This window comes from Sminthopsis crassicaudata, chromosome 2 (assembly GCF_048593235.1).
Source record: "Sminthopsis crassicaudata isolate SCR6 chromosome 2, ASM4859323v1, whole genome shotgun sequence".
Taxonomy (NCBI): domain Eukaryota; kingdom Metazoa; phylum Chordata; class Mammalia; order Dasyuromorphia; family Dasyuridae; genus Sminthopsis; species Sminthopsis crassicaudata.
The window spans coordinates 317,844,034-317,870,044 of NC_133618.1; the positions used below are offsets into that span (position 1 = coordinate 317,844,034).

A 26,011-nucleotide genomic window follows, 5' to 3' on the forward strand; every position below is an offset into this window, starting at 1 on the left:
GGGAAGGCATATATTCAGAAGTAAAAGTGATATAAAAAAGATAAAAATAAAAAAATTTAAATGTAATTTTTTAAAAAGCCCTAAAATACTAATTTTAGGGAAAAAATAATGTAGAAAATTATCTACTGCTTTCCACTTAAATTCTCTTCTAACTTATGAGTATAAAAAAGATTCTTTTTCACTCAAAAATAATGCCTTGGGAAGCTAAATCTCAATGTTTTCCACTGTTCTTTATTAAGAACTTAACAAATATGAAAAACCTTCATATGCACATAAGAACTAAAAAGTATTCTATATCAAACTGTGAACTTTTTAAAGGCATTTTTACAGGTACACAAAATTTAACACAGTAGTAAGAAAATTATCACATGGGTCCAACCTTCTAAATGTCTTTTTATTTTCTTCTGTGTATTTTTAAAATGATTTATTAATGCTTTCTTTCAAGGTAGACATGGTCTAGAGGTGCAAAATAAGAAATATTTGAACATGGCTAATGTGTTAATTTACTTTTCTTGACTACTGCTAGCAAGAAAGAATGAAGAATGTTAGGGCACAAGGGGAAAAAGGATTATCATAGTGATGACAGAAATGCAGAAAAAAAATTATCCTTTCTTGGCCAACGTCAAATATTGAATAACCTCAGTTTAGAGCAATTAAGTCTAATACCTCTATTTCTTTTTGGTAAAAAATAGAAATAACCAGGGCTTGAAATCTGGTTGACTTCTTGAGGAAACCAAATATGGTCAATTAATATTCAAAGCAATTGTTAAAGACCCATTATGTACAAGAGGCTATCCTAGATGCTAGCGAGATACATAGATGAAAAATTAAGAGTCCTTTAAGGAGCTTACATTCCAGAATATGGTAGACATGGTTGAGAGAAATGGGATTTATACAGTCTTAGACAGTTTACAACCTACTTTTTTTTTTAATATTGTGTTCATTTTTAATTTTTAATTATTTAACATTTGTTTTTCAAATTCTGAGATCCAGATTTTCTCCCTTCCTTTGTCCTTACCTAATACCTCCATTGAGAAGTTATGCAAAACATTTCCATAAAAGTCATATATTATCTGCTTTCTTCACAATCCTGTGAGGTAGATGCATGCATATTTTTAGAGTAGGAAATCCAGGTTTAGATAATAAGCACAGAGTTAAGATCTTTTCTGGATTTCCAATATTTATTCCTTCAATTAAATGCCATATTAAGGACAAAAGAGAGCTCAAGAAAAAATGCTGTGAATATTACCAAAAGAGAGATAATGCTTTTTTGCTCAGGATGGGATTAAGGGCATCATGAGAAAGTTTTTGGAAGAAAGGCTGAGTTGAAGGAAGAGAAGGATTTTTAGCAACTAGGACAATAATAAAAGACCGTGTTTATGGAATGAGGGATGGTCTGTATTCAAAATAAATAAATGGAAAGAAGATAGGGTAAGACTGAAGAACAGAGAGAAGTGAAAAGTGGCTGAAGGATATGGATAAGGAAGGGAATAGAGTGGAATTAGGCTAGAGCCAGGTGGTGGAAACTTTCAACAAGTTATTTATATTAACAATATTTGTGATATTTGGAGTTACATATTGTTTCAAAATGTCTTACCTATGAAAATGCTCCTAATAAGAAGACCCAATTGACCTGAAGAAGAGACGATGTAAAACTGAGGAGTATCAGACGGATATTTTGGGGAAGGGGGTGGGGGGAATTCATAAAACACTGGACCTTATCAGACAATGGGCACATCAGAGCACATCGGATAGATCAAAAATATAATTTAAATGCAATTTTCAAAAGAATAGATGTGTAAGAATCTTCTGCTTTTGGTTTTATGGTTATTTGGTATTATGGTTATAGGAGTACCCATTAAATATTTCATGATAAACAAGGTATTAAATGCACAGGAATATTCTTTATTGTTCACATTCAAATAGAACTTAGCAGTCTAAAAGTACCTTACCCACAAACCTTGAGAAAACAGACAATAGAAGTAATGCTATCCCTATTTTTTTATACATAAAAACAAAGAAAAGAAAAGCGATCTAAAATTGTCCAGAAAAAAGATAGTAAGAATTGGACCCCATCCTTCAAAATTCCTTATTTTAATTAAGAACAACACATTCCAAATTCAACAGATCTGAACACTTGACAGAATTTTTTTAACCCTTCAACATCATCCTTAATCACTTGTTAATGCTACCTTCACAACATATCTCAGATTTATCCTCTTTTCTTCATTTCCACGAAATCCTAATTTGGATCCTCTTAGCTTTTCTTCAGATTGTCACTGTCTCATAACTGTATATTTTACTTCAATTATTTGCTGTCATCCACCAATTCATCTTCCACATAAAATTTCCTAAAGCATAAGTTTGATCATATAACTCCCCTGCCGAAGGACATTCTGCTGCTCCCTAAATGCCTTTAGGATAAAATACATTCTTAATTTGGATGCTTCCCAATCTGGCTCTATCTCTCTAGGTTTATATCATATTATATCCCTTTGTGCCCTCTATATCCCAGCCAAAATAGCCTCAATTCTGTTCCCCAAAACCAGTATTCTACCTTCTATGCTTATGCATATGGAAAAGATTTGAGACAACTTTTACCTAATTGAAACTCTCTCCTTTATGTAAACAGAGGAAGTAAAATAATACTGAAAAAAAGAAAAGAAAACTTGAGAGAAAGTAGACAGTAATCTCCAGTATTTTCTTATTTGTGGAGTCTCCTGGACCTTCCAGAAGACTGGAGGGGATGGGATATCATATTCAGAATACATATAGCTCTTCATCTGATACTTTATTTTTACAACTGGCTTTGGGAAATTTCTTTTTGTCTTAATTACTCACAATAATGATGTAATCAAATGGACATATGATTTAATTCATGTGGGTGTTCTCTTCCTTGAGTAACTATATTCCATTTCTGCTTGTCCATTCTATTATCTACAATTTTCCATAAATTTGCAACAGAGACTTTCTCCAACCCCTGCAATATGCTAGGATTCTTCCTTGTTTTCCTTGACACTCCAAGGACAATATTCTCCATTTATTTTTCCTGGCTTTTGCTGTATGATCAACTAATTTCTTCTGATAGTGTACATTGCTTTGCTTTGCAAATTCTTGCGTTGAATGAACAACTGTTTTTAATGGTTATCAACAGAATCATTATAAATGATGTCTATCTACCCTGGATGTTGATTATCCTCAAAAAATGAAGATGATGGACGAGAGACACAGGGTAAGGCAGGTGAAAAACTACATAGCTTCATTCTGGAATAGCATTAAAAGCTGACAAAAGAAAGAAAAGAGAAGCAACTAGTCAGAGAGTGATTAGTTCCTAGGTAAACAGCAGTGGGGGGTGTAAAGTACAGAGGAGGGGAAGTATGATTCTGCTTAAACTGAAGCAAGGTGTTAATGTCTCAGTTATTCCCTTTGAAGTAATTTCTGAGGGCTTTCAGGTTCTGCAAAGGCAACATCATCATTTCACACTTAGCAAGAAAGCACACTTATCTACCCCTTCTTTGCAGATAAGACATGCTCAGCCCTGAAAGGAGATATCGTTTGCCCTAATGCCCAAGTTGTGGGGGGTGGGGGGAGGTTTCTTTGATAGGAATGGATGATTCCTGATTCCTTTTTTTCACATACTAACATGAAGATTTTTCAGGTTCCAGGTTTAACTTTGCAGCTTCCTTTGTTCAGTTTGATGGGTTCACTCTGTGAATGCTATTATGGGAAGGTTACTAAAAAACAATTTGGTTTGGTTTCCATATGTTAAAAAAAAAAAAAAAAAAAAAAAAAAAGCTACTTTCCATATCAAGTACTGGTGCCAAAGACATTTCATCTGCAAATCTCAGGGAACTTGTCCTACTTCCCATGATATCAATGTATGCCTGATATTGCTGCTAAACCCCACTCCCGTTATCTACATTCCTTCCAGTAAAATGCATTTTATTCTGATTTTTGATGATCCAACAATACTCTTTCTTCTTTCCCCTTATATTTGGGCAGGTAATAGAACTCTAAAATTGGGAAAGTTTAGAAATATCGTGAGGGCACTTAAACCTCATCTCAAAAGATAATCTAAAAGCCATAAAAATTTCAAGACAGATGAAAAATTAACCAAGTAAAAAATTCGAGCTATTTCCTGATAAAACATATGTACTATAAAAGGAATTATAACATTTATTCAGTAAGCAGACACTGAACATAGTTCTAACAGAACTTCAAATACTGTACTTTGTAGTAGCAATGTGTTTCCTTATCTATAAATTCCTTCATTTTATGAAGGAATTTGAGTGGTTGGCCTCCCAAAATCCTCTGCAACTCAATCTATTATTCTGTCAAGTAGCTGGCATGTACTAGGAAATGAGAATATAAAACATACAGACCTCTAGGCCCTCCAAAATCTACTAGAGAGATATTACATATACACACATAAGTAAATATAGAATTTATTCAAAATAATACATGGTGATTTTGGGCAAGGACTCCAGGGGAATTTTAAAAGGCCTCTTGGAGGAAGAAACATTTACAAAAAGCCTTGAAGAAGTAGGAATTCCAGTGAAGAAGGTAAGATTAGAAAAAAACACAGAAGTCAAAAAATAAAAGACAGAATGTTATGAACAGAAAATAACAATAAATTAATAAACATTAAATGCCTACTATCAAACTATGCATACCCTTTGATCCAGCAGTGTTACTACTGGGCTTATATCCCAAAGAAAGTCAAAGGACTTTTATTTGAAAGTTAGCTCTATTGATCTTAAAGAAGGGAAAGGGACCTGTATGTGCAAGAATGTTTGTGGCAGCTCTCTTTGTAGTAGCCAGAAACTGGAAACTGAGTGGATGCCCACCAATAGGAGAATGGCTGAATAAAGTGTGGTATATGAATGTTATGGAATATTATTGTTCTGTAAGAAATGACCAGCAGGATGATTTCAGAAAGACCTGGAGAGACTTCCATGAACTGAAGCTGAGTAAAATGAGCAGGACTAGGAGGATCATTATATACTTCCACAACAATACTGTATGATGATCAATTCTGATGGACACAGCTCTCTTCAACAATGAGATGAACCAAATCAGTTCCATTTGTTCAATAATCAATAGAACCAGCTACACCCAGTGAAAGAACTCTAGGCGATGACTATGAACCACTACATGGAATTCCCAATCCCTCTAATTTTGTCCGCCTACATTTTTTCTTTCCTTCACAGGCTAATTGTACACTATTTCAAAGTCCAATTCTTGTGCAGTAAAATAACTGTTTGGACATGTATACATATATTGTATTTAACTTATACTTTAACACAGTGGTCCTCAAGCTTTTTGAATAGGGGGCCAGTTCACTGTCCCTCATACTGTTGGAGGGCCGGACTATAGTAAAAACAAAAACTCACACTCTGTCTCTGTCCCTCAGCCATAACCCGGTGGGCCGCATAAACGTCCTCAGCAGGCCGCAGTTTGAGAACCCCTGCTTTAACATATTTAACATGTATTTGTCAACCTGCCATCTGCGGGAGGGAGTGGGGGGAAGGAAGGGAAAAACTGGAACAAAAGGTTTTGCAATTGTCAGTGCTGAAAAATTACCCATGCATATATCTTATAAATAAAAAGCTTTAATAAAAAAAAAAAAAAAAAAAAAGCCTACTATATGCCAGGTAGCAGTTAGGTTAGTGCAATGGATAGAGTACTGGGTCTGAAATCAAAAACACTAATCTTCCTGAGTTCAAATCAGGTTTCAGACACTGTTTGACCCTGTCAAGCCACTGACACTGAAGAACATAGGCCAAAAAGATTATTTGTAAAATGAGGTAGAAAGGAAAATAGCAAATCACTCCAATATCTTAATTAAAAAAAAAAAAAAAACCCACCCTCAAATGGGAGCATAAAAAGTCAGACTTGATTGAAATGACTGAACAACAACAACATGTGCCAGGCACTGTATTAAATGTTGTGGACACAAAGAAAGGAATAGACAATGCTTCTCCTTGCTGAGTTCACAATCAAATGAGGAAGATAATATGTGCAAGCTACAGACAGGATAAATAGAAAATAATGAACAGGAACTAGGATTAAGATAAAGGATTAAGATTTTAGCTTGGACTTGAAGGCAAGGAAAAGTCAGGAGACAAAAATGAGGGCAGAGAGCATACCAAGCATGGGGGAGAGGGAAGATAATCAGTAAGAATACTCAGTGGCAGGAAACGGAACAATTCATATGAAGAGATGGTTAGGAAGACCACTGTCACTGGAAGTATAAGGGAAAATGAGGATGGCAAGGAGAGTGGAAAAATGAAGTTTTCATTATAAAGGACTAAAAAGCTAAAGCTATTTGATGCTGGAGGTGAAAGGGAACTGCTGAAGTTTACTGATTGGGGTGGGAAGGGAGGGGAACATGTTCTTTAGTAAAATCACTTTGATGGCTAAATGAAGGATGGATTGTCAGTGGGCAGATAATCCAACAAGTGATTGCTATATTCTAGGCCTAAGGAGACAAGGGCCTGCCCTACAGTAATAGCACAATTAGAAGAAAAAAGAAATGCTGAATGTAATATGCCTGCAGAACATCCGTTTCAAGATGTCTTGAGGCAGCTGGAAAAGCAAGGCTAGAGTTCAATAGAGAAATTAGGACTGAATGAATTTTCTTGAGAATCAGAAGCAGGTAGAAAATTGGATGCATGGGAATTGACGAGATCACCAGGAAGGAGTATTGAGAGAGAGGAAAGCCCAGGACAGGGGCTTGTACTGTAACCATGGTTGGGGACATGACCTGGATAAAGATCCAACAAGGGAGGCTAAAAAACAAGTGGTCAGAGAGAGGTAGAAGAAGAACCAAAAAGAGAGTGGTATCCTGAAACCTAGAGAGAAAAAAAGGAGAAGAGGGTGACAGAGAATGACAAAGTGTGCGTATAGTTCAAGAAGGATAATAATTTTAAAAGGTACTGGACTTAGCAACTAAGATCACTGGTAACTGGAAGAGAGCAGTTTCAGCTAAATGAAGTCAAAATTGTAGAGAGGTAAGAAGACAGAAGACAAGTAGAGACACATTTTGTAGATGGCCTTCTCAAGGAGTTTAGCCACAAAAGGATCTGGAGAGAGATGTATGCTATGTCAATGAGCAAGAATGGATACATCAAGCAAGGGTTTTTTGAGGATACAGAAGACACTGACATTTCTATAAGCAATAGGGAAGCAGCAAGTAGCTATGAGAATTGGGATGATGAGGAAAAATCTGCTGAAGATGATGAAATGACCAGTCAGGCAAGAAGAATTTACTAAACAGAAGTGGGAGGCAGGGAATCTGATGAAGGAGATAAGGTCTTATAGAATGGAACTTGTACTTATATAGGAATTGGTTGTCAAAGAGTAGAATTATTTCTTCATGAAACAGGAAATAATGGCAGAAGGCAACTGAGTGAGAGGAGATGATAATGAGGATTCAAAAGGAAGCTCTTGATGAAAGACCCCACTATTTTCAGTCACATATGAGGCAAAGATCTCAGCACAGAATGTGAGGAAAATTTAAGGAAGTGTGAAAAAGACAGGAAGAAGCTGAGCCACCTATCTGCCCTCATGCTTTTTTAATCAAGTCATTTAAGGAGTTTAGAAAAGTAAATTGTCCAAAAAAAATTTTATATTTAATAATAATTAGTAATTTTATAATCGATTTTAATATTTGATATTATTTAATGGCAAGCACAAAAAGCAGAGGACTTGGAGAAAAACTTCTCTAAGCATGGAGATATTGAAATGCCCATTCATGATCACCTCTGAGGCACCTACCAACTTTGTATTTTGTATAAGATTAAGATTGCTGATTTTTAAAAAAAAGCATCGTTGTCTGACCTAGTTTCTAGCAGGCCGATTAAAAGCAACAATAATTGTAAATGTATGAAGTAAGCCCAGCAAAGGCCATAAAACAGAAGAAATCTTAATGGAAAAGAAAGAGCTTTTGTGTACTTGTTTAAAAGAAAGCAACTTATCATATTTCAACAAGGGTCTCTAAGGAATCACAATCTAAGGAATTTACAACAGAATACAACAATTAATATCACTAATCTCCCATAGTTATTTTTAAAGGGGGGAATACTAATGCTTAATATCTTCTTTTTCCTAAAGCATAACAATATGAAATAGATTTTAGATAGTTTCTATTAAAATAATTAAGGACATTTAAAGTGCCCAACTTACTTAGAAAATCAAGTCTTTCAGAACACTTTATTCCCAATGTTCTTGGATAAATGAAGCAATACTCTATTTTGAAACAAGGCCATAATTCATGTTAGAGCAACATTTGGTAGGTAATATTACTTGAAATCCTGTCAGGAGCACAAAGTTCTGATTCAGATTCTTGGTTCAAGTAACAGAAGCACATTAAATCTATCACTATTCACTTGTCAAAATATACAAATAATAATGATAAGTAGGTAGGAGGTTAGGTAGAGGTTAAGCAGTGTGTCCACAATGGAACAGGTAATAAAGGTCCAAGGAGGATTGGAACCTAGGACTTCCGATGTCCTATCTTTAAGCTACTCATATACCCCATAAATTCTACTAGCAAAAAACTCAAATTTGTGGTAAATTTAGGATTACTATTTTGGGAAGAAAAATAAAACTCAAAATATTGTGTTGACTTTAGAATAGTTAATAGAAGTCAAAGTCTAGAATAGAGGTTTTTAAACTGGGGTCCACAGACATCCTTCCCCAAGAGGTCTCTTGGGTAGATTTAGGGGTACCTAGAAACTTGGATGAACAAATAAGATACATATTGGATTCCTTTGCAATATTAAACATTTATATTGTGAATCTAGAAACATTATTTTGATGATGGGGCTTCACAGGTTTGACAAAGGGGTCCATAACACAAAAAAATTTAGGAAACCCTGGTCAAGAAAAACATCTGAAATAAAACTTTGAAAATAAGAGGTTACAAAGAAACAGACCTTTGACAGAGGAAAAAGAACCCATAGCAAAAAGAGAGTGGATGAATAAATTTAATTCAAGAAGCCTCTTTTAAAGAAAATATAAAACTGAATTATAAAAATTAACAAAGCCACCAGGATTAGGAAGGGGTCAGTGGTACAAAGGCACAAAATCTAAGGCAGAGTTTCTTCACTTGTTTGGAGTTAATTTCATGGCTCTCCTTGGCAGTCTGGTGAACCTTATGAATCATTTCTCAAAATAATGTTTTTAATGAACAAAATATGTAGCATTGCAAAGGAAACTAACATTCAATTTTCAAAATATAAGAACAAGAACAAGTTTACAGATCCCCAGATTAAGAATCCTTACTCTAAGGGTCCAGCATTTTAAACTGGTTAGCAATCCCAATGGGGTTTTGTAACTCAATGTGATAGTCATGAAATTATGATATATACAAATCAAACATTTGATAATACAACTATTTTCTAAACCTACATACCCTGTGTTATGCAAAACTTTCTCAGGTACAAAGGAGTTGTGAAGGAAAGAAGTTTTAAGAAGCCCTGTTTTAAAGTATCCTTCCTAGGAGCAGTACATTAACACCTGTGAAGAAGCCAAGAGATCAGCTGATTGTGAGACAATACTTCAGGCTAATGTGATGAAAGATAATTGGATTATTCTGAATAGAGCCAAGAGAAACTTTTCATAGGAAAGGAGTGGGTCAGAATAACTCTTTTTTGACTTTTAGACAGTGATGGAAGGCAATAGTAATGCATATGATTATCTCTGTCAGAGAGTATTCTGAATGTTTTTAAATTATGCATTCAAAGTGTGTTAAAAAAAAATGGTTCATTTTATAGGAGACTAAGAACTAGGTTTGACTCCAGTAAAACAGCTACTTTATAGTCCTGAGGCATAAAGTCTGGGAATTTTCCCAAGTTAATCATTCCAATCTCTCCTGCCCTTAATTTCTAGTACCTTACCCCAAAGCTAAGTTATGCTCAGATATTCAGGAAAAAGAAAGGGACTAGATATAACATTTCATGGACACAGGGTATTCCCAGGTGAGCCAATTAATTCTATCAACATAAGTTGATAGAATTAATTCTATCAACATAAGTTGCCACTTTGTCCTTCCCCCACATATAAATAAATATAATCAGGAATGGCCACTATACTAATCACAAAAGTTCTTACAGTTTTCTAAAGATGTTTTTACAATGGCCTTGTCATGTGAACTGTTCTAACTGTTCTCCTGGTCACTTTCATTTATTTTCCTAAAAAGAGATGAGATTCTATTTGTTCTAAAAACAAAAGCCATGCATGCTGGGCTCTTCCCTCTGACTTACCTTCTTGGAGTACAATCATCGTGGGGTGGTATAATGACCACTTTCACTGTGACTGACGTTCTCAGAAGGTCAATCATTTGTTCATGGCTTAGGGTAGCAACAGCGACTTTACAGATTTCCACCAGGCGGCTGCCCTGCCTCAGTCCTGCCTGCCAGGCATACCCATAGGGCTCTACATCGGCCACAATGCCCTCATAGTTGACATGGAAACCAAGCTGTCCAAGCCCATTTCTCCTCAAAGTCATCTCCACTGACTCACATCCTTTAGTCACAAACTAGAGATAGAAACAAAAGATATAATTTTGAAGTGAGGAGAATAATGTTAAGAAATTTTTGCTGAAGGGGGAAAAAAAAGATGTAAACAAAGGTTATAATTGAGATGATGCTTTCTGTATATTATTAAATATCTGAAAAGCAATTTGGATTTTTATCTTCTATTGGTCTACATTCAGTAAGCACTGGGAAATATACCAGAAACTCAAAAAGTGAGCCTGACTATTTTCACTTAAAATTTCATGATTTGGAAGAGAGAAGCAAAGGCAGAAAAGTTAACTAAAAATCTGAATTTCTCTACTCATTTTGAAAATGGAAGCTAATTAGACTTCAAAGAAGCAGGTAAATATGCCATTAAATCATAATTCTCTAACAGCTAATATTATTTTAATGGTGAATAGGCATCCTGAGGTGACAGTAGAATCTGGTCACATGAAAACAGGTTTCTATGACCCTGGTGGGCAAGTCACTTAACCCCAATTGCCTCAGCTAAAACAAAACAAATCAAAACAACAACAAAAAATCCAGGTTTCTAACACAGACCTGCCCACTTATCCTACACTTAATGTTTTTTTATTTTCCCTAAAAGGTAATTAGGGAGCAGTTAGGTGGCACAGTGGATAGAGTACCAGCCCTGAATTCAGGAGGGCCTGAGTTCAAATGTGATCTCAGACACTTAACACTTCCTAGCTGTGTGACCCTGGGCAAGTCACTTAACCCCAATTGCCTAAGCAAGAAAAAACAAAACAAAAGATGATAGGAAGCATGACAGCAAGCTGCCTTATCTTCTTCTAATCATTCAGCAGTTTTTAGATAAATTAGTAACAGTGTAAGCTTTGGTAATTCTGTCTAACAATGCAAACAGAGCTTTATTTAATGAAAAATTTCACCCAATCTAATAAAGACTCACCTGTAACCTCTTTACAATCTCTTTGATATCCTCACTGTTGTGGTTGAAACTCTCCACAGAAACACATTCCCCTCTCTCATAGAAGATTTTGATGCTTGTGTCAGTGGAAGTCCACCCTATGACATCCCTGCAGGAACAATTGAACACCACACTCTTTGTTTCCTGTTCAATGAGGACTATAAACTCATTAGAGATGCCTAGAAGGCAGTCTATCTCCATAGCCTTGTTGTAGTCTTTAGCATGGACACTCCACACAATGGCACCCATGCTACTGAACTCAGCTCCAGGATAAGGCTTGGATTTCTCTTTTTTCTTTGAGGCAAGAGAGATGAAAGGGAATTTGCCTGAAGGATCAATGGGCGTATTGGTGACATTCTTCTCTGCTAGATCTTTTAGGTATTCCTGGCGGGTCCGGGTGGCCATGGCACGGAACTTCTCAGATTTATGAGCAGCATTCTCCGCATTAATTACTTTGGCTAAAAGGAAGTCCCTGAAAACATTCGACTTAGGGAAAGTGACTCCTTTAGGGATTGGTGGCCCAAAGGACGGCACATCTCTGGACCTGGTTACAGCCACACTGTAAGAAAAGCAAACAAAAGAGAAAAAAAGTTTTGTCAGTATTACTAAATTTCTCTACTTTCTACTTCAAGGGCTTAAGAGCACACTTACAGTGAATGATATTATAATTTCTTAAGAGATTAGAAGACCATCCAGAAGAGGAAAATCTCCCATTAACACAGGCTGATACCTGCTCTGCAAGTTGTATTCTTAAGAGATTTGCTTAGAGTCCCTTAGGCAGTATAAGTCAGAGGTGGGAGTTTAACTTTGTTTTAAGACTGATTCTCTATCTACAATACCACAAGGCTTCTTAAACACTTTTCTATCAATGACAATACACATTTCTGTTTAAAACAAGAACAAAATTGCATCTAATAACATTTCCCTTCCCATATCAAGGAGTGAGGTTTTATTTCTCACTCTACAAAGTTCTGAAAATGAGGGTACTTCCTTTATTGAAAAATAAAATAAACAGACATAAAAGAAACATATTTGTGGTATTTTGCATAAAATATTTAAATTTGAGAATAAGGAAGCTATTTACAGAAAGGGATATTATCAGTAAGTAGATACTCCAATACACACAGAAATGCACACATATTCCAGAATGCCATTCTACTTGGCATTCTATTTGATAACAATAAACAAAACAAACTTGTAAATGGTTGATTACCTATCTTTATTATGAAAGAGGAATAAGTTTATGTGAATGTTAGGATTACTAAGTGAGAACTCAGGTTGTCTGGATGGTGACAAGGTGAGAATTCAGGTTGGACAATTACAAGGTGAGAACTCAGGTTGACTTGATAGAAGGAGCAAGCCCATTGGCTGAAGTGGTTCTTCCCAGAAGCCCTTGCATTATCCCACGCCCATTCTCTGGGAGAATAAAAGAGAGGACTCCCAGAGTCAAGAAGAAGACTCTCTGCATTGCATCAGGCTTGACGGGGCTCTCTGCAGGAAGGGAAGTCACTTCTAAGGACAAGAGTTAACAGCAACTGCCTGGAGACAACGGTTCACTACAGGAAGAAGAATCTGTCTGAAAGATTTGAGTAGACACAGCAGATCTCTTCCCAGAGAGCGATCCAGCAGCTTCTAGAGACAACAGCTCGCTACATTTGGCGCCCAACGTGGGGCTCGAACCCACGACCCTGAGATTAAGAGTCTCTATGCTCTACCGACTGAGCTAGTGAATAAATATATTCACTATAAATATAGTGAATATATTTATGAATATATTCACATGAGTTTTGTAAAATTTAAAAATTTCAATAAAACTAAAAGGAAAATAGACAAATTCTAGTTTAACTCTCAGTAAAAGTTACATGAAATAAATTTTGGAAGACTAAAAAATTTTAACAAATTATTATGAAAACCTGAAGCCTGAATAACTAAATAAAATACCTTGATTTGATTGTAATGTTATAAAAACAAGAATTTAGAGGATTTTGACATCTGGCATAATTGTGTTTTCAATATTTCTGCTTCTACTATGCCAAGTTTAAAGAATCTTTGAGAAAAATGTTTTGCTTTACCCATTGGTCTTAGGATAGTCTTCTTTAATTGTCTCCTTTTAGTTTTATCTCCTTAAAATGCAATAATGCCTAAGAAATGGACATGATGAAAGAATCACAAAAGTGACACCAAATATAGGAAATAAATGCGAGATACTATTTCTTTTTTTTTTTTTTTTAAGTGGGAGTGATAGGGCAGAAAAGAAGAACTATTGGAAAAGGAAAAAAAAAAAAAAAGTAGAGGGTAAAACAAGAAAACCAAAGTTTTATCTTGTTGTAAGACCTCATTTCCTCTCATCAAGGTTTTTCTGCCTTATTTTAGATGCCTGTAATCACTAAACATGTAAAACATCTTTAAGCTTTTTTTATTAATTTATTTAATTTCATTCAATTAATTTATTAATTATTTATTATCAAAATAGTCAAGTATTCATCTTCCATAAAAGTTCATTCTTTTTACAAACTCAATAGATTACTGAGGATGTACAGGCAATTTCCAGAAAGTTTTCAGACTTATTCAAAGTAGGGATTTTTATGTTTATGTGCCTATATAGACAAATGTATGAATGCATTTATACACACATATAGACATGCATATAGATTTGTATATAAATAATGAAGTACATAAAACATAAGTTTGAATATTTTAAATTTGCTTGATTCAACCTTGGTTTTGACTTCTGGAAAATAAATTCTCCACACATAAAAATGGTAAATAAGGATCACATTTCAGTCTAAATAATGATGTTCCTGGCACCATATTAAAGTGCATACTAGCAAACCTTAATATTAATTATTAAGAATTAAGTTAGAAAAGGGTCTATATTAATTATACTTAGCTGTTATTTCTAAACACTTCAACATACTGATTCTGTCTAAATGAATACCAAAAAAACCCTTTGTATGGAGAAGTATAAATATTGCTTAGCTTTTGATTTTTCTTTTTCTGAACAGAGAAATGAGGTAAAATGATATCAAGTTTTAATGGACTAATTAATAAAAATTAATTAATACAATGTCAGTAATTTTGGTTAGCTGAGAACATTGTGTTTTGAATGTTAACTCCTACAAACTGTTACAAAAAGTCAGGAGACAAGGTGTATGAGCACAATTTCACTTTATAGACTAGAGGATGTAAGTTGAGGAAGAGACCCCCTGTATCTTTCTGATACAGACTAAAACCTGAATCATTTGAGCCTGAACAAGTGAATGCAATGTACCTACTTTCCTGGAACTTTCATATTTCTCTTTAAATATTGGGGTAGATTAAATGCCTAATAGTGTTTAAGCCAATTCTCATATGGCAATGAATTCTAAAAGACAACAAGGTTAAGAGTGCTGGGCCTAGAGTCCTGAGGATCTGTGTTCAGATCTGGCCTCAGACTAGCAGTGTGATCCTGGTCAAATCACTAAACTTCATTTGACCCAATTCTTCATCTGCAAAAAATAAGAGCTGGAGAAGGAAATGGCAACCATTTCATATTTTTGCAAAGAAAAGCCTGAGGTCACAAAAAGTTGGACATGACTGAAAAATAAACACTCCAAATATTGTTTAACTAAGGCAGAGCACAGTAGGACTAGCATTTTACTAATTCTACATACTCCTCTAATTTGGCCTAAGAGCATATAAGCTCTTTTGACTGACACTTCACAGGAGTAATTCATGTTGAGCTCACAGTCTACCAAAACACCAATCTTTTTCACATGAACTGCTAACCACACTTGAATTTGTCAAATTGATTTTTTGGGGGGGACCAAGTATACCCTATTAATTTTTGCTCTATTAGATGCAGTCCAAAAAGCTAGCCAAAAAAGAAATCTTTTTTGGATTCTAACTCTGTCATATGGTGAGTCAACTATTTCTCTTAGACTTGTATAATATGCAAATTTTATTTTATTTTTATAATAACTTTTTATTTTTCAAAATACATGCAAACATTCACCCTTGCCTTGTGTTCCAAATTTTTCTCCCTCTCTCCCAAACACCCCCTTTCCTTAGATAGCAAGTAATCCAATATAGGTTAAATATGTGCAATTCTTCTAACCATATTTCTACATTTATCATAATATGCAAATTTTATAAGCATGTTATCTGTAAGGCTCAATGGATAGAATACACTTAAATCACTTGACAAATAGTAGATGTTTAATAAATACTTGCTCATTTCCCCTTCCATTTCCCCATTATATGCCTAATCCAAATCACTTTTTTAAAAATTAAAAAAAAAAAAAAAAAAAAAAAAGGATGAAATATAACACCATTGGCCAAGTACAGGTCTCTGGCTCACTATCCTAGAAATATCCTAATAGTTGGATTTACATCTCTTGATAAAGACTCTGTATATGAGGCCAGGCAATCATTTCTAAATCTACCTATGATATTATCTATCTAGCTTCTTTCTATCTTGCTCAAAAGACAAATGATAAAGACTTTGTCATATGTCTTTAAACTCTATTTGTAGTATATGCACTTAGTGTGTTATGAGCTATTTCAGATGTCACTATGTTGATGACCACCACTTCCTTTTCTAGATCTTAACTGACCTTTATTTTAGCAGTGTGTTAATAAAAAGAGGGGGAAAAATTGGACCTGAAAGATAAGGGTCAAAAATATAAAGGAAAAAAATGCAAGGAAGGTAGCCTAAGAACATTGGATCTAAAACTATATTATAAAGCAGCAATCATCAAAACTAATGGTACTGATAAGACATGTGAATCAATGCGATAGATTAGGTACACTGGTCACAGCAGTAAGTAACTACAGTCATCTACTGTGTGATAAACCCAAAGAATCCAGCTTCAGAAATAAGAATTAACTATTTGACAAAAAAAAAAAAATGCTGGGAAAACTGGAATAGTAAGGCAAAAACTAGGCATAGACCAACATTCAAACCATATACCAAGATAAGGTCGAAATGGGTACATGATTTAGACATGAAAGAGATGTCATAAGCAAATTAGAAGAATAAGGCATAGTTTATCTGTCAACTCTGGAGAAGGGAAGAATTTATGATCAAACAAGAGATAGAACCTTATGGATTTCAAAATGGATAATTTCAATTATATTACATTAAAAAGATTTTGCACAACCAAAACTAATGCAGCCATGATGAGAAAGAAGGCAAAAATACGGGAAACAATTTTTATAACTTCTGATAAAGGCCTCATTTCTTAAATATATAGAGAACTTTATAAGAAAATTTATAAGAAAATTTATAAGAAAATAATTCCCCAATGGATAGATAGTCAAAGGATATGAACATGAAGTTTTCAGATGAAGAAATTAAAGCTATCTATAGTCCCATGGAAAAAATGTGTCAAATTAATAATGATTAGAGAAATGAAATTTAAAACTTCTCTGAGATAACCCCTCATACCAATCAGATTGGCTAATATGATAGAGAAGGAAAATGATAAATGTTGGAGAAGATATAGGAAACATGAGAAATGCATTGTTGGCAATCATTTTGTTTATATGATTGGGTATGAGTTAACCTATATCAAATTGCTTGTCCTTTTGGAGAAGGAGGATGAGAGGAAGAAAATATTTGAAATTCAAATCTTATTTAAAAAATGAATAATGAAAATTATCTTTACATGTAATCGGAAAAAATATTATTAAGAAAAAAAAAAACCTTCATTTTATGTTAAAAATAAAACAATACAGTGTTCTAGAATTTCCCTAGAATTTAAGTTCAACTTTCACTTTAAGAAATGAAGTAAATTTTTCTACAATTTATATATACTTTCTCCCCTGTCTTTTTTGGAAAAATCATGACATTTCTCTTTCTGTAGTTCAAGAACACTTTTCCCCAGCTGCAGATTCTCTACAAAGTCTCAAAGATGATTGGCTGGGTCTCAACAACCTTACCTGTCAATTTTATATTTTTTTTGTTTTGTTTTGAGGCTGATAACGAAGTCATTAAGGAATTAGGGTCTCTCTTGCTATCTAAATTAATAAATTTGGTGGGGTGTTCTGCTCCCCTTTAGCTATTTTTGTTCTGTCATCTCTAGTATAAAGATTATTCTCATGGAAAACAAAAGAAAAATAAGAGTCAAGTATTTTTGCCCTTTTCTTTGTTCTTTCTTTTTTCAACCATTTAGCTAAAAAAAATTCTTTTTGTTATATGTCAAATATCTACTTAGGCACATGAGCTATGAATCAAAGTCTCTTAGTTTCAGTTTCCTTAACTTTAAAATAAAAGAACCGTAATAGATTGTATCAAAGATTTCTTCAAATTCTAAAATTAATGACTAAAAATTTAAAAACCCATGTATAAGGCATTCAAACTCTAGATTACCATGGTGAAAAACATAAAATGGTTTAATGTCTCTTACTTGAAATTAATAATCCCATCCTTTCCTAACAATTTGTTTGTTTGCCCCCCCCCCCGGAAGAATATGTGATTAAAAAATAATAATTTAAAAAAAAAAAAAAAAAAAAGAAGCCTCAGAAGGGGCCACTAGCATAGAAATCACTGTTATCTAGTTATGAAATCTTCAAATTGAGTGGCTTTCTAAAGTTTACTTATTAGATATTAGATAGATCATTAGAAAATTAGAAAAATTTTCATATAATGAAAAGCTAACAATAATTAAAATGCATTCTAATGAAAGGAAGACAAAAACTGATCTTTTAGCATATGATTATCTATGATTCATCATTTTAGGGAGGTGAAGCCAAACTCCGTTTAAGATAAAAAAAATAAATAAATAAATTCGGCAAGAAAATGAATAGAGGATGATCTAGAAATTTTTCTGTAAATTTTAAGGTATTGTGGCATACTAATATTAATTGGGATTCAGAAGGCAAAGAACCCTTGTTTACATAATTTAAATTAATTTGATTTTCAAGATTTCCAAAATCAGTAATATTTCATTAATACAGAGACTACCCTTTCAGAATATGTGATAATTATGCTTTATTTCAGCTAAATAGGAAAACCACTGAACTGGAATCAGAAGAATTGGGTTCTAATTCTGGATCTGCTATTAACATAGTGATATATGCAAGAGGATGGCATTTTATTTATGGGAATCTCAGTTATACAAGATGGAACTCTGAGGTCCCTGCCAACTATGGTATTATTTCAAGGATTTGTTTCAGGCATTTATTTGTCTATAAATAGTGATTCTAATGTGCTTATTACAAACACTCTTATAAACTAAAAGCATCTACTTGACAAGGTTTCTATTGATCTAGATCGTGTGATATGCTTTAATAGATTTATAATTTTTTTTACAACTATAGTAAAATCTTTATGTTTAGAAGAATTGCAAATGTTTAACCTATATTGGATTATTTGCTGTCTAAGGAAAGGGGAAGAGCGGACAGAGGAGGAAAAATTCGGAACAAGGATGATTTTACAAGGATGAATGTTGAAAACTATCAAGACTTTTGAAAAATAAGAAGCTATTGTATCTATAGCAAAATCTAATTTATTCAGTTGATGCATAAATTGTTCTACACAAAGTTTAGATATAGTGTAAGTATACTTTAATCACACCTAATGGAAACCTTCAAAACCTTCTTAAACATAATAGTGGAAGTAGTAGTGAACATAGCAGTAGCATTAACTATTAATATTAATATAGCACTTTACAAAGTTTACAAAGCACTTTGTAGATTATATCATATTATCCTAACAACCCAAAAAGGTAGGTGTTTTTCTTATCTTGATTTTACTGAGGAAAACAATCTGACAAGGGTTAAGTGACTTGATCAAAATTACCTGACCTAGAAAGGCTGAAGCATGATCTGAAACAAAGGTTTTTTTGACCTCAAGTCTAACATTCTAAACACGATGCCCATAATTTAAGCTTTTCATGATGACTAAGGATCATTATGACAGAAGACAGCAATTATTAATAATAAAAATAGCTCACACTTATAGAGTGCTTTGAGATTTAAAGAACAAAATGCATTCCTCAAAATAAATCTGTATTTATTTTGGTACAATAGGTTCATTTACATTGTCCTACCATCCTTGGAGCCCTTGTCTCCTTGCCCACCCAAAACTTTCCCAGTTTACTTTTCTTCTATTAGTAATAGAAAAATTGATGAAATAGAAAATCTTCTCCTTGACATGAAAACCCTTCACATGCTGAACTCAACCTACCATGAGCTTTTTAAAATATACTCTACAAAATCCCACACACTCAAGAAAGCCTTGCTATATTCCTCAACTTTGACATTCCATCTTTATGTCTTCACATATGATATTTCTCACATCTAGAATAGCTTCATGTCACAAATTTAGAGCTGGAAGAATATCATAGACTACATATCTATTCCTTTTCAGAGATGAGGTAATTGACTTAAGGTCAGCCATATGCAAAATGTGAACCCAGGGCCTAGGACTTCAGAATAGGCTCCTTCCAATGTCCAAAGCTGTACTCCCTCTTCACTTCCATCTCTTCTACTTCCTAAGTTCCCCAGCTCAGCTAAATTCACGAATTTTTTCTTCCATCCTTCTGTACCCACTCCCAAAACAGCAAAAACAACAAAAAATGAAACAAACAACAACAAAATCAAAATAACTAATGCTCACCTTCTACCCATCTGTTTTGAATTTATTTTATATGCTGAGTGATACAAGATCTAAGCCAACCCAGGGATAGGAAAAATAATAGCACAAAAGGAATGGTGGGCTTAAAATTACATGATCCTCCTCTGCACTCACCAAAGTTCAGTGAAACCCAGTTGTAAGAGTGGAGGGGATAGATGAGAATAATTTCAGTGGGAATTTGTAACCCATGAACAAAAAACACTAAATAAATAGCTACTGTGTTAGATACTATGCTAGGTTTGGGAATAGCAAGGAAAAAATGAAAGTCTCTATTTTTAATTAACCTACTGTCTATGGAGGTAAAAATCATGCATTTATTTTGCAAATATTTATATTCAGGCATATATATATATATATATATATATATATATATATATATATATATACACACACACACACACACACACATAAGTACATGCATATATTTTCCTGTCTTATTTCTTGTTGGTATATTAGGTTATCCCATTTCAAAGTTGTCAATATCTGTGAAATCCCTTCTCTTATTCATCTAATTTGCAACTTTCTATTCTATTTCTATTCTATTCTGCCACTGTCTGGGAAACAATCTACCAATTTTACCTCAAGTTTGTCTAAAATTGTATTAAATAATTTCTCCAAGTGAGTATTTTTCATTAGCAAAATGATATGACCTTTAGGCAGAGGCTTGATGACATCCATTTTACCTGGTCAAAAGCACATTCTGGTGATTCTCAGCTTTTCTAGAAAGTTGAAGTTGCTGGTTAAATGAGTTGTTCTAGAATTCTAGATATTCAAAATTCTAGAATTCAAATAATTCAAACCGACCTCAATTAATCAGCATAAAGTTTTTTTCCCATATTAGTTTTTCATAGCAAATTCAAGTATGATTACATAAATCAAGGTCCTCATCAAACCAGATTTCCTAACTTTTTTTTTCTGCTTCTGGTCTGTTTATAATACTAGATTATACACTGCTACCAGATTGAGGTCCCTTAAAACCAGATTTTCATTATGTCACTTATAGAAAGTCTAAACTCAGCCTAGCCATTTAAAGTTTTCTAACTCATTTCCAGTTAATAAAAGATGACCTCTTTATTATTCAGTAAATGCTGAAGTCATGGCTATGCCTATGCATTTCATTGTAGACATTATTCTACAAACTACCAATCCTGCTTCTAGCTCTGCCCTCACAGCCATCACTGAGGTAAAAAAAAAAAAAAAAAAAAAAAAATCATGGGAGAAATAGCTGAAACAACTAGGGATAAAGTGAATATAACCACATAAAGTTAGTATAAGTCAACTATACAGCTAATCCTCAAGAGGGATACTTGACTAAGTTTCTCAAGATTTTCTTCTCTAATAGAAATTAATAGCTACTGTTTCAGTCTTACTAGTTCCTTTGAATTATTTTAAATTTTACCTTCTATTATTCAAAAGAGACTTCTCAATGTACAAATGTACAAAAATTCCTTGTAGTACAAAACATTAAAAACTAGCTAAATTAGTCCTGTCCAACGAAAATGATTCAAATGTTCTAGGGTAAATTAAAATAGTTATGCAATCAAGACTGAGCTAAATATTTCTCAATTCCATATTCAATCCTTTCATTCTATAGCTAACTAAAAAAATATTCTAAGGCCGTTGCCGGATTATGGCAACATCTCAATTTCCACCAATTAATAAGCAAATATGGATGTTGAGGGCTATAAAATTGTTCTGTGTACCTATCCAATAAACATTTCAACTATAATCTTCAATGTTTCTATGTAAATTAGGCAAAGCATACATGTCAAGAATTGATATCAATGGAGGAGATATTTTAAATAAGAGAGATGGAGAGAAAACAACAAGACCCAATAGTAAATATTTCATTGTCTTCTATGTATCATCGCTGAGGAAAATGAACATGAGAAAACATGAAAAAGTATTAAGAATCACAGACTCACTTTTGAAAGAGACCTCAAAGACTATCTACTCTTCTCCTTTACACATTTCCTAATAAGAAGTAATCTAATTTTCTTGAATGTGTAGAATAGGGAATTGATTTCCTTAATATATTCTATTTTGAGATAAGTTTTGTCTAAAAGATTTTCTTCAGTCAAAGATCACAATTTGTATCTTTGTAACTTTCATACATGTGCCTATCTCTACCCTCCAGAGATAAGCAAAATCTGTCCAAGGGACAACCATCAAATATTTACCATCTCTGCCTGTATCTCCACCCCCTTTTAAGTCTTCCCTTCTTTAGAAGACTAAACAGCTTCTCAAAATGACATTCTATGGCATTCTATTCCTATTCTGAAGCTTGTTCTACCGTGTTTCCCCGATAATAAGACCTATCCCGAAAATAAGCCCTCCCCTTACTGTGTAAGATTCCTCTAAAATAAGCCCTCCCCCGAAAATAAGCCCTATTGAGATTGCTACTGTAGTGAAGGTGATCCCCTGCGCTACACACTACATTATGGTACCCTCTGTATGCACCGTCGTCCCCGTTCCTCCCCCCCCTCCACATGAAGCACATGCCGCGCTCTGAGCTGCATCCAATCAGAGCTGCAGCAGTGATATTGCTGGACATGACAGATTGGGTCCACTTCTTCTGAAGGAAATGGAGGCGTAAGACATCCAGGACTGAATTCAGGGTACGGACACTTATGATGATGTTGTTGAAGAAGATGATACGATCATTATTGAATAAAGGTACATTTTTTTATTCACATTTACCTGTTTATTAAAATTGCTGTCAATGTTCATTAAAATAAGCCCTCCCCTGAAAATAAGCCCTCTGGTGTTTTTCTGTCCAAAAAAAAAATAAGACAGTGTCTTATTATCGGGGAAACACGGTAGATATACACTTCAACTCGTCCACACCCTTTCTAAAATGTTGCTCTCTGAAATAAACACAGCAATCCAGATGTGACGTGACTTATGCAGACAAGGGGGAAAATCATTTAAATTATTTTTAGCATGATTTCTACAAATGCAATCTGACATTGCCTTGTTACTTTAGACTACTTAAATATATCCAGATCAATATTGCCAGATCATCATGTTACTTTACCTATCTACTTCACCTTCTCTCCTATTTTATACTTATGCAGATCACTTTTTGAAGCCAAATACAGGACTTTTTAAACCTGACATTCCCTACCGTATTAACTAATGTCATTAGTTATTCCTATCAATGGTGGACCATCTGTGACCTTACACTGACTTCATTTTCTGCACCTGAATTTCTAGCCACATTTTGATCTAATTCATATATTGAAAGGAATGTACTTTCCTTTTTTCTCTATCATTGCAAGGACTTCAAAATTCAGTTAAAGTCTTCTTGTTATCAAAAATTCTATCCTTATTGGGAAAGCACATAATGACATCTCAGTTCTTCAGACTCCCAGAGTAATTGTCTGTAATAGAACAACTGAAATAATATAATGAAAAATTGAAAGCAAATTTTAGTTGGCTTTTCTCCTTTTATGAACTGGATTATGGTTTGTCCTGCATAACCTAGTAGGATCCAACAGGTTACAGACACTATATATTTTTGTATTTTGGAAGAGTCTAACTTTGTCTGACATTTCCATTTCCTCGATGTAATAAAACATTAACTCAAAGAGTCAAGTGATTATACTTTTATGCATTTTTTAACTCAACAAATATTTAATAAGCATTTCTTTGTGTGAGGCATCATGAAATGGGCTTGGGATAAAGAAAAACCTAGCTTCTGGCTTCCAGAAACTTTTTTATTCTACTGAACAAAACAGATGTATCACAGGAGAAATAAACCAAAAGAAATTTGAAAAATTCTTGCAGCGCAGATTTGAAATCAGATAGTTCTGAATCAAAAACCAATTTCTACTACATGAAGTTCTGTTTTAATCACCTTTTTGAACATTGGCTAATTTGGAACAAATTTAAAAAAGGACCAAAGGCCAAAGTGTCAGGCTTATTAGGAAGATAAGCTAAAAGTTTCACATTTGAAAAGAATATGAAAAGTTAATCTCTTCATCATAGTCTCAAGCTCTGTTCTTGGTTCAGTTCTCCCTCCTATCTCTTATTTGCTATCTCTGGCCCCCCCTTCAATATCCACTATAAGTAAGTCACAATGACAAAAGAGCTACCTCCATATTCTAAAAATAAATACCAATAACTTTTTTCTTTCATGTGTCAAAGAAGCAATAATTTGGGGAGTTACATTTGTGTAAAGACTATGATAAATACATGCTGAAAATATGGCAATGATGAACTGATCTTCAAATGTTACTTAATTCACAATTATGACAATGTTACTAACATTTAACATAGTATAATAATAAAGTATTTTAAATATAACTTACAGAAATATTAAACTGAATTTACATGAGCAATTTGGGCCCATTTTAAAAAAATTCAATACCCCTCTTCTATGTATTAGCTCTTTTCTTCTACTTTTTAAAGACAATAAAAAAAAATTTAGCAATATAAACAATTAGCTACTTATTAAACCAGATGGTGCAGATGAAGTACAGCACCAACAAAGGAGATCTAAATGAAAGACTGTAGGTATCTAAACCAACAAATACAGAGTAAAGTGCTGCCACTGATCCTTTCTGAGTATGAGTTTTGAGGAGGGAGCAAGTGAACAAAAACAGACAGCATATTACTATACAGATAGAAATTCTAGACAAGGAATCCTTGTGTCCAACCATTAATCAATTTCCATCCATCCCTTCACTGATACAGTAGTAATAGTTACCTGTAACAGACGCTGTCAGTGCAGGGATTGTGAACTCGGACAATGACAAAAACATGCTGGAAGTGAGAACGAATGTTCTTTGGGCTGAAGGGTTGGGCTCCAGGTTCTTGGAAAACTATTGTTACAATATCATTTCCAATGTGCCTCTTCCGTAGAAGCTAGGAAAAACAAAAGAAAAAAACAAAAACAAACAAAAAAAGGAAATATTTTCAACAAGCCTATGCTTTTTCCCCCCATTTTTAAAATTAGATTACTAATGTTAAAGAAAACTAATAGCTACTGTCAAAATATTTTTTTTTTTTACTTTATAGTTTTGGTTTTTTTTAATTAAAAGAAACTGGAAAAGAACTTCCAACATTTTCATACAATACACAGGGATTCAAGTCAATTCTGGACATATTTAAACAATGTCTCAGCATCTCGAAATACCAGTTTTTCAAAACAACAGATATAATTCTTACATAAGGAAGACACTGGTAGAGGGAAGATTCTTAATGATGGAAATTGCTAATGTAATTACAATACAATTTACATGCTGGTTTAGTTAGATTCATCAAAAAAAAAAATGTTGCTAGGGTAGGTTGAAATACAGATTTAGCAGGCAAGCTAATGATGTAAAAATTAATAACATTCTGGAATGATAAAACAATTTTGATGCAGGCTAAATTTCAAGCTTAAATAGTTCCTATAATTACAATGAAAATGGTTTCAAAGGCCTTTTGCTGCTTCCTAGTAAAAAATTATTTTTTGAGAAAGAGAATTCAAATTAAAAGACAAAAACAAAACGGGTAGTCAGGTTTAAAAAATTGTTCTTCCTAGTTTTTCTAACAAAATGGGTTTTATATACTGAATCATTGGCTTTAAGAAAAAGAAAAAACCCTCAAACTTATAATTAAAAAGGAAAAAAGGAAGAACTCAAGTATAGTTTATTTTTAAAAAGAAAAACCCTCAAGAGAGCAAATTAACATTATCTTGCCTATTATTTCAATCTGTACCACAAAGCAATTTTCTTTGCTTAGATCAAGGTTTTCAAAGAATACACTAGAACTATCAGTCAACTGTAGCTGGAGCCTGTTAGGAAAGACATGAAGCTTTATAATATGAATTCTGAAGCTGGAAGTTAGGATTCCAGTGAAATGTATTTCAAATTTAGGAAACTGAAAGACCCAAATATTTCAACCATTAAAAAGTCATTGTATAATTCAAAAGGA

At 33.7% G+C, this 26,011-nt stretch overlaps 1 protein-coding gene across 1 annotated transcript in view; it reads right to left on the reverse strand.

The window, feature by feature from the left end:
- The window catches only part of SIPA1L1 (signal induced proliferation associated 1 like 1), a 190,399-nt gene that overhangs the window by 63,477 nt on the left and 100,911 nt on the right, over positions 1 to 26,011 (reverse strand). Inside the window, 3 exon segments of the mRNA XM_074290126.1 lie at positions 10,269 to 10,543; positions 11,452 to 12,028; positions 24,801 to 24,958. Of these exon segments, the coding sequence (XP_074146227.1) occupies positions 10,269 to 10,543; positions 11,452 to 12,028; positions 24,801 to 24,958 (1,010 nt within the window).